Below are 10,059 nucleotides of genomic sequence, written 5' to 3' on the forward strand. Positions count from 1 at the left end.
GTAAGGAAGACCGAAGAAGAATAGACTGAGAATATTGAATATACCACAGGCTGCCGAAAGAATGAACAAATCTGTCTTGGAAGAAATACAGCCAGAATGCTCCTTAGAAGCAAGGATGGTGAGACTTTATCTCACGTACTTTGGATGTGTTATCAGGAGGGATCAGTCCCTGAAAAAAGACATCATGCTTGGTAGAGGAGAGGGTCATCAAAAAAGAGGAAGACCCTCAATGAGATGGATTGACACAGTGGCTGCAACAGTGAGCTCAAGCATAACGATTGTGTGGATGGCACAGGACCGGGCAGTGTTTCATTCTGTTGTACACAGGGTCTCTATGAGTCGGAAACCAACTCGATGGCACCTAACAACAGACTCAGATGGCCAGTGTCTGTTCTTCTCTCAGCTTGTATCCACCTTGGACAAAAGCAGAAAATGTACCCCTTGAACAATGCTGTCCACTGTAATTCTTTGTGATAATAGAAATGGTCTATGTTTGAGCTGTCTGATACAGTAGCTAGCTAGCTACATGTGACTATTGAGCACTTGAAACCTGACTAGTGTGATCAAGGAATTGAATCTTTAATTCTATTTAATTACAGTTTTAATTTAAATGATCACATGAAGCTAGTGATTACTGTGCTAGATAGCGCAGCTCTGAAGTGACCGTCCTGACCCGTTTTTCTTACTTGTATTGGCATCCTTGCTTTTAGATTGGGAAATATATTTTTGAAACTTGGTGACAACGCTTGTCTCACCCTTCCAGAACTCAGCTGAGTCCAGGGGGAAGGAGCAAGGTCATATTTCCATCCTGATCTCCCTTTCCCTTGTGACACTGAGGGAATCAGAAAACATTGCCAAGGCTGGGGGAATGTGTCCTGGATGCTGGCTCTGTCCTTGTCACCTGTGCTGACTGACAAGGTTGCTGAGTTTGCTGATCTAACCTTCCTAGCTCACTTGGCTGTCTGAGCTCAGGTGGCCATCAACTCCTGATGCTCAACTCCGGACTTTCCAACATGCATCCTTTGGAGGCAAGAAGTTAACTAAACCCAAGAGATCCATCACATGTCTAAACATGAGTAACGGAGTTTGGTTTTGCAGTAGAAGAGAAGGAGGTTGGACATCAAGAAGACTGGCCTGGTAATGCCGTTGACGACACAGTAGGAATAGGAGACCAGCTCTAAATTTTCTTTTTTTAAGAGGCAACAGGAATCCCTTGGCTAGTATCTGGTGGAGAGGGATAGAAGAAACTTCATAGATTATATGAACAAGCCTTTTCCTGAGGTCCAGCGAGTGATCTATTCTAACTGACCAGATCTTAAAAGCCCCCCACCCACAGAGGCTGGGTCACTGGGAGGGAGAGGGGAGGAAGGCTTAGTACCAGGCAGCCTCTGCTCCGCTCCTTCAAGGGGGTAGGGAAGGCAAGCCCTGGTCATCCCCCTCAGTCTGTAGCCCTTTTGTGTAAGTGCCTGGCAAGGGTGACGTGGGCTGTTCCTCCAGGCACAGCTGCAGCCCTGGCTGGGGGGGTGGCAGGTCCCAGGGAGCACTGCCCTCCCAGATCCTCCCTTCAGGCTTTTCAGTGGTAGGGGACATGCACCCTGCGCAGCCTGAGCCCACTGCGGGGGCTCTCTGTCCCCAGTAGCAGTGAGATGGCAAGTGTACTGAGCTCCTCTCTGCCCAGCTGCCTCCCCTCCCTCCTCCTCCTGCTCCTCCAGCTGTCCACTGGCTATGCAGGTAAGACAAGTCTTTATTCCTGTCCTGGGGAGACCCTAAGAACTGAAAGGCCAGTTCCCCTGGGCTCACCTGCTTCAATTCATCCTCAAATTGCTATGTGAGTTATCTTTCTAAAGCATAGCTTTGTTGATGTGGTTCCCCTCCTCAAAAACCTTTAGTGGCTCCCTACAGCCTTCATAATAGAATCCAAACTCCTTAACCTGACCGTAACTCAAAGCTTTCCTTAGACCAGTTCTTATCTTTCCAGCTTTGGTTCTCACCCATAAAATGGGAATATAATAATAACAACAATAATAACAACCTTGGAGTTGCTGAGGTCCCTGGATGGCACAAAAGACTTGAGCTCATCTTTGGTCATCTTTGCCATCTCTGATTCTAAAAGGCTGGCGGTTCTAACACACCCAGCAGCACCGTGGAAGAGAGGCCTGGTGATCTGCTTCTGTAAAGATTACAGCCAAAAAAATCCTATGGAGCTCACTTCTACTGTGTGACACATAGGGTCACCATGAGTTGGAATAAACTTGACAGCAACAGGGGTTTTTTTGGTTTAGAGTTGCTGTCAAGGTTAAATGAGGTATACAACATGCTTAGTAGTGCCTGTCCTATAGTAAATGTTTGTGGAATTGTAATACCTTGTCATGTTTGAGAGCCATATTCCACATGATCAGGCACCAGCAAGTTTTTATAGGTAAGCCCTATTCTCGTGTGCTGGGCGGAAATAAAAGAAATAGAAAATAGATTCCCAACTTCAGAGAGCCACCTAATAGGGGAGGCCCAGTCCACCCACCCCCTTGGGAAATCTCTCCAAGTCTAATGGAGAAATCAGCCTGATCTCCTGTTAGCTCAGTGTCTGACTGAGGAGACACATAGAGAAAGACTGGGAACATGTACAGAGCAGGGTCCAAGACCTCCAGTGAGGGCTGAAGGCACAGAGGAAAAGGAGAATGAGATAGAGCAATCCCCCAGGGTGGAAGATGTCAGAGAAGAGTTTGAAGAAGCTGGTGTGAATAAGGAGAGGGCTGAGAAATGGTGGAGAGGAAGGTAAGGTGGGTGGTTTGACAAAAGCAAAACCACTAATTGCAGAATAGGGATTAATTTGGCCAAGTCCTAACAGAGAGATCCATGACAGAATTAAACTTCAAAATGCTGAAACATAGTCCAAGATGGGACCTAAAGGCTGGGCTGAAGAATCAGAGATAGGAAAGATGACCGTGTCAGAGAATGGGTCAGTTGACAGAAAGGTGGGCAGCAACTGTCAAGGTAGCCACATGCTAGAATGTTCTATCCAGGGCACTCACAACATCTCCATAACCAGAAACTTTTTTTTTTTTTTTTGGTATATGCTCATGAAGGAGAATTGAGCTCCTCCCTGACTCTAGAATTCTGTTTAAAAAACGAGTGTCCTTGTCCTTCCCTGTTTTGAAGCAGCCCTTCCCATGACGTGCTTGTTTATCAAGATTCCCTCTGACCTTCAATCTCTTCTTTGGTATCCTGGACAGGACAGTTCAGAGTGATAGGACCAGGGCACCCCATCCGGGCTCTGGTGGGGGATGAAGTGGAATTGCCATGCCGTATATCTCCTTCTAAGAACGCTACAGTCATGGAGGTGGGCTGGTACCGCCCCCCCTTCTCCAGGGTGGTTCATCTCTACAGAAATGGCAAGGACCAAGATGGAGAGCAAGCACCAGAATATCGGGGCCGGACAGAGCTGCTGAAAGAGACTATTGGTGAGGGAAAGGTGACCCTCAGGATCCGGAATGTAAGGTTCTCAGATGAGGGAGGTTACACCTGCTTCTTCCGAGACCATTCATACCAAGAGGAGGCAGCGATGGAACTGAAAGTAGAAGGTGAGTAGCACTGTATGTTAGGTATCATCTGCTGAGTGGCCAAGACCTCCCTTTGAAATTTCAATGATTCTCTCAGTTGAGATGAGACCCTTCAACCGAAACATCTCACTCTTGGAGTTTGATTCCGTAGAAATACACACAACAGTCCACAGGAACTCATAAACTCAGAAATGTCTGTTGCATCATTATTCAGAGTGGGAAAAAATTGGAATCAAAGTCAGTACTCATGAGTAGGGAAGTGACTGAATAAATATTTGTACCCATACCATGAATATTATGCAACCATTAAAAAAGTTCGTTGAGAACTATACCAAATGGCTTGGAGAAATTCCATCAGGTATTGTTGAGTGATAAAAGTAAGCTACAGAAAAGTAGAGAACAAAAACCCTGTGTTTGTGAGTATGTGTATGCAGTACAGAGAAAAATATAAGAGGATACCCACAAGAAAGTTAGTATGATCACTTTGGGTGAAGAGAGGAGCGGGGAGGCTAGGGGCTTGATCTGCATTAAAAACACATATGATCATAATTATCTATTCATACTAAATAATGTATAATATGTATATTTGTGGGTGTAATAGAGAAAAATTAAAGAAAAATAAACAAAAAAGAAAACAAAGTAATGTGAGAAACGGAGGCAGCAAAAGTCCAAAATAATATATTTCTGATTATTTTGTGCCACTAGAAGTGAGCACGAATAATCTGAAAGTTAATCTAAGTATCCAAGTGGACTTTTTTCTGTCTCTGTTTTGGTTTGAGACCTCTTTTTGTTTATTTGTTACAAACCAGGGCATTATTCCTAGCACTTTGAATTGGTCAAATCCATTACAATAAATTCCTTAGTTGATTTGTTTGTGGTATTTTATTAGATGAAGAGCATTATTGAAACATATATTCTTGGTAAACATAGTCCAAGTGAATGAACAAGTAAACAAATGTATGAATATAATTGGAGAAAGACAGAGGTGTCACCTGTAGATTTTACCTCCATAAAGACTACAGCCAAGGAAATCCTGTGGAACAGTTCTACCCTATAACACATAGGGTTGCCGTAAGTCGGAACCTATCTGATGGCAACTGTTATTTGTTTTTCCTTTCTTCCGAATCTTAATTTTCAATATATTTTATCTGATGGATGATTTCAGAGTTTAGTTTTTCTTCTATCCCAGGAAGTCAAGATGTGGACACGGTGAAGGGAGAGGGGGAGCTTTGAGAGATAATTGCCATTTAACTGAAAAAAACAATCGGAGAGCTGAGCCTCAGACCCTAGAGAGCCGCCCTGTTTCCCTTACCCTCCTCCCCACCTGCAGTGTAAACATCAGACAATTGATCAATTTTGTATCTTGAGGGTGACTGTTAGTGTTCTGGAATCAGAAGATAACATTGTATCCCAACTAACAAAACACTATTTCTAGGAACAGACTAAAAGAATATGAAAATAGCTTTGCCTGTCACAGAATATTTTTATTGGCGGATGTTTACCTGCAAAGAAGCATAATAGTGAGGACCTTTCCAGATTGCCATTTTCCTCCTCCCTGCTCTACTATTTCAGTAACTGCCTCTCCCAGCATGCTTCCCCAACCCATGAAAGAAAGAGAGAAGGAGAGAGAGGGGGAGAAAGAAAGAAAGGAAGGGAGGGAGGAAGGAAGGCAGGCAGGCAGGCAAAAAACTGAAAGCTTTCCCTCAGGGGAGGTCACTTTTTGTTTGGGCTGGTTTCCATTCTACCCCCCTCCCTCCCATGTTGTAGTCTGCATGCCTAAGAGTCTAAAAAGAGACAGTTTTACAAGTAAACAGGGGGCAACCTCCCTCACCTGGGGAGCTAGAAAGGTGAGACAAATTTAGGAATAAAATGCAGTAATTATATTATTTCAAGTTTTAGGTGTAATTACCTCTCCTCTTTCCTCCAAAGAGTTTCTGACCTCTCTTTCCGACTTTATTTTCAAATGTCTTGTCATTTTTGTGATTTTATTACTAATTGTATCTAATCCTGTCTTTAAACTCTCCATTATGAAATTTAAAAATACATATATACAAAAGTAGAGAAAATATCATGAGTATCCAAGTACCCATCCTTGGCAGTTATCAACCCAAGGACCACCTGTTTTACCTGATTCACACTCATTGCCACCCTTCCCAACTGAATTACTCTAATGCAAATTCTAGGCAGTGTTATAATTTCATTGCTACTTCTCCCACATGTATCTCTAAAATATAACAACTCTTTTTTAAAAAAAATAATAACCCAGTATTGTTATCAAATCTTTAAAAATTAATGAAAAGCTCTCAATATCAAATACTCACTTGAATTCACATTTTCGTGATTGTTTCATAAATACATTTTTACAATTGGTTTATTTGAATTGGAGTCTGTGGGTGGTGCAAATGGTTAAGGCCCACAGCTGCTAACAGAAAAGTTTGTGGTTAGGAGCAGCCAAGAGATGCCTTGGAAGACAGGCCTGGCAATCTACTTCTGGGAAAAAAAAAAAAAACAGCCATTGAAAATCCTATGGAGCACAGTTCTAGTCTGACACACAAAGCGGTCGCCATGATTTGGAACTGACCCGACGGCAACTGGTAAACTGGTAATTTTTTGAATCAGATCCAAACATGAGCCACACATTGTTGTTTGCCCTGTAGGATTACCTGCAGTCTGGATTTTGCTGATTGTGTTTCCATGATGTTGTTTAACACAGTACTCCATGCCTTGTATTTCCTGTAAATTTACAGATCTAGAGGCACAATCAGATTCAGGCTTCAGTGATTTTGGCAAGCATACTTAAGTGGTGCTATATACTTCTTACTGCTTTACATCAGGAGGCTCACATCTGATTTTCTCTCTCTTTGTGATTCTAATCCTTTGTAAAAGTTATGCAAAAAAGATTTTAAAAAGAACTAAAGTATGTACTTGCTAAATCACATTGTTACAGGTAACTTTCAATAAGAACTTGAAAGTAACGTTTGCTGCATTTCCGTCTGGAGAATGCAGTAACAGACAAGAGCCTTGTCTGCAGTTTAAGGAATTGCATTTATACCTATGAAACTCTACTGGACCAGTTTAATGTCACTCACTCGGACTTAATCCCTACCTTTGATGACAATATCCTTATCTAGTCCCCCTAAGAAGCCTTGGTGGTGCTGTGGTTGAGAGCTTGGCTGCTAACCAAAAAGACAGCAGTTCAAATCCACCAGCTGCCCCTTGGAAACTATGGGGGCAGTTTTATTCTGTCCTATAGGGTGACTATGAGTCGGAATTGACGTAGCGGCAATGATTTTGTTTTTGTTTTTGTTTTTTTTTTGGTAGTCCCCCCTAAAGCAGAAACCAACATGAAAAGGGCTTCAACTGCAGCATGGCACATTGAAAGTAGACAGGTAGAGTTTTGGGCACTGCGAAGCAGACTCTGGAAAAGGGATATAAATGGGGGCCGAAGAACTGATCTGGAGAGCTGAAGGTCATCCCCTTCCTGCATTGCCCCTCCTACTCCACATCCCGTCAGTTCCCAATCCTGTGGACCCTACCTTCTTAAAAGCTCCAGAAGACGGGTTCTTAACATTTATTTGTGTTCCTGAACCAATTTGGCAGGCTGGTGAAGTTGATGGACTCCCTTCTCAGAATAATATTTTTAAATGTATAAAACAAAACATACTTATACTGAAATACAGTTATCAAAATATTAAAATAATGAGATATAGGGTGGGTGGCCATAATAATTAGCATAATTTCAAAATAGTGGTGAACATAAACAATATTTTGAGATTTCTATAACAACTCTAAGGAGATGTGAAAATCTTTGTGATTTTTACTGATGACAAAGTCACAGGTTTTGCTTATATTATTGTGGTGTGTTGCCCACAAGCATAATGGAAAGAAACACTGAATTTGAGTTTAAAAGTTACTGGAAAAAAAAAAATACACACATGTATATATAAACTTAAGTGCAAAATATCCCCTGACTCCCTACACCACTACCGTGGGGCTAGATCAGGCTTGTCTTGTTTCTTTAATGATTACCACGGCATCTTAACTGACTCTTCCACTCAGTGAATCTGATAGAATCATTTCCAGCTTAGAATGCTTCAATGCACCCTATAGCCTTGAGGATCAAGTCCCTTAGCTGGTTCTCAAAATTCCCCAAGCCCACCCCAATGCACAGCCTTGACTCTAGTCATTCTAAACCACTAGCCCTTCCTGTGGTTGAGGGGAGTATTTTTCCTTCAAGGCTAAGCTCAAGTGTCAATTCTTGGTCACCTTCTTTGAATCTTGATGATATTCATTCCTTCATTCAACCCAGTTTATGAGGCCAGGCCCTGTGCTGCGTGTTGAGGATACAGCACCAGGCCATGCCATTGTGCCTTTCAGATCCCTTCTACTGGATCAGCCCGGGAGTGCTGGTCCTCATCGCTGTCCTGCCCATGCTCCTCCTGCAGATCACTGTGGGCCTCGTCTTCCTGTGCCTGCAGCACAGACTCAGAGGTACAGGGTGGAGGGTGGGCAGATGGGGGTCCTCCCTTAAATGAACTGGTCTCTCAGAGCTGTCAGTTCACATTCATTTTTGATTATTTGATTCAGAACTTCATGACACCATAAAGCTTTACAGCTTGGACCTTGTATTTCTCTATGAGGTCGGGCTGACATGTAATTGCCCCATTTTACAGCGGAAGCAACTGAGGCCTGGAGAAGTTCGGTGACTTATTCAAGCTAACATAGCTCGTAAGTGGCAGAGCTCAGGTCTAACTCCTATCTTCTGTACCATTTCTAGCAGCTTCATGGAACTGGGAGAGTTTGAGCTTCAGAGTTGGACAGGTCTAGGCTATTAGGAGGTTTAAATAAAGATACTGTAAGCAAACACCCATCCTGCTTTTTTATTCAACACTGAGGACTTAGGTTCAGCCATCAATGAAGCTCCTTTTGTGCCCAGAGCTTCCAGTTCTGAGCCGTCTCCCCCACCAAGTGTTCTCCCCAATGCCAAAGCATGCAGGCTCTTCACTCCTCCTTCTCCTGTTACTACACAGGATAAAGCAGCAAGGAGGGCTTGTAAGGCAGTGGTAGGGTTGGGGGGAGGTGGGGGGTGGGGAGGTTGTTGGGGGTGGGGGGTTGTGGGGTCAATATCCTTTCTCTCCCCTTGAATCCATACCAGGTACTCAGTAGCTTATTTCTTCCACATGATAAAGGCCTTCAGTCCACATAGCTGAGCAGAAACAACCTGATCGATGGAGTCAGATGACCTGGTTTAGAATCCCAGCTCAGGCACTGACCAACGATTTGAACGCTGAGCAAAATTCTTAGGACTTCCAAGCATCAGTTGCCTTGTCTGTCAAGTAGAGAGACCATCCTCCCTCCTAAAGTGTAGGAATTGATGCATTCAAACAGTGGTGTTGGCAAAGAATATTGAATACACTGTGGACTGCCGGAAGAACAAACAAATCAGTCTTAGAAGAAATACAACCACAATGCTCCTCAGAAGTGAGAATGGCGAGGCTTCCTCTTACTTATTGTGGACTATCATTAGGAAAGACCAATCTCTAGTAAAAGACTTCATGTTCGGTCAGCAGAAATGAGGAAAACCCTCAATGAGATGTATTGACAATAGCCGCAACAATGGGCTCAAACATACCAGTGATCATGAAGATAGTACAGGACCAGGCAACATCTCCTTCTGTTACACGTATGGTCCCCATGAGATGGAGCCAATTCACGACAACTAACATCAACAAAGTGCAGGAAGGATTAAAGGGGATAATATATTTAAACTCCCTAGTATGCCTGTCACAAAGTATCTGCTTGCTAAATGTTTAGATCCTTCCTTCTTTATTTAAATGGGAAAGTGGCTTTAGATTTACAAAGTAACAACCCAGTGGGGTGGAGTAACTATGTAAACTGAGAACCCCCCCAAAAAGGAGCAAAGAGCAGTTGGGCAGATGATAAAGTCTCATGTTGGTTTGGGGTATTGCTGTTCACCGAGCCTCTCCATGCTCTTTATCCCATATTTCATCCCCACAATAGCCAGGGACACAGCCTGAACTAGTCTAGGCCTCTTGGCTTCAAATACAGTGCTCTTTCTACTGCCCCATGGATGCTCCCAGGCTGCAGAGAAATAGCCCACACAAAGGCCTGGGGTGCTTGGTTTGGGAGGGGGCCCTCCTGGTGCCAGAGCAGGAGCTAAACATTGTTGCCTGTTTCTATTTTAGGAAAACTTCAAGCAGAGTTAGGTGAGTTCCAGGTACCTCCATCCCTCCCTCCTACTCCTCTAGCCTAAGTGAAATGGTCATTTTCTCTGACCATCTTCCCCTCTCTCCCAGTACCCTGTGCTTCTGCAGATGAGAAATTCACAACGTAAAATTCCTGTAACCAGTACCAAATTGTAGTCTTATTTCTCTCCCCTGCATTCAGCCCACGCAGAAGTGAAATGTTACAGTTTCCCTTCCCCCATTCAGTGTCGCTACTAGAAACAATTTTAAAAGTGATTAAATAACAAAGACTCAGA

The 10,059-nt window shown here is 43.4% G+C and overlaps 1 protein-coding gene across 3 annotated transcripts in view; it reads left to right on the forward strand.

Moving 5' to 3' along the window:
• Positions 1-1,542: 1,542 nt before the first annotated feature.
• MOG (myelin oligodendrocyte glycoprotein) overlaps positions 1,543-10,059 on the forward strand; it is an 11,370-nt gene continuing 2,853 nt past the window's right edge. The window contains exons 1-4 of one of the 3 annotated variants that reach the window (XM_004387104.1): positions 1,543-1,731; positions 3,231-3,578; positions 7,935-8,048; positions 9,764-9,784. In XM_004387104.1, the coding sequence (XP_004387161.1) occupies positions 1,647-1,731; positions 3,231-3,578; positions 7,935-8,048; positions 9,764-9,784 (568 nt within the window). In that variant the 5' untranslated portion in view covers positions 1,543-1,646. The remainder of the gene's footprint in view (positions 1,732-3,230; positions 3,579-7,934; positions 8,049-9,763; positions 9,785-10,059) is intronic. The other 2 variants (XM_012558665.2, XM_004387105.1) reach the window with 2 other exon arrangements.

The sequence above is a fragment of the Trichechus manatus genome, unplaced genomic scaffold, assembly GCF_000243295.1.
Source record: "Trichechus manatus latirostris isolate Lorelei unplaced genomic scaffold, TriManLat1.0 scaffold00180, whole genome shotgun sequence".
Classification (NCBI taxonomy): domain Eukaryota; kingdom Metazoa; phylum Chordata; class Mammalia; order Sirenia; family Trichechidae; genus Trichechus; species Trichechus manatus.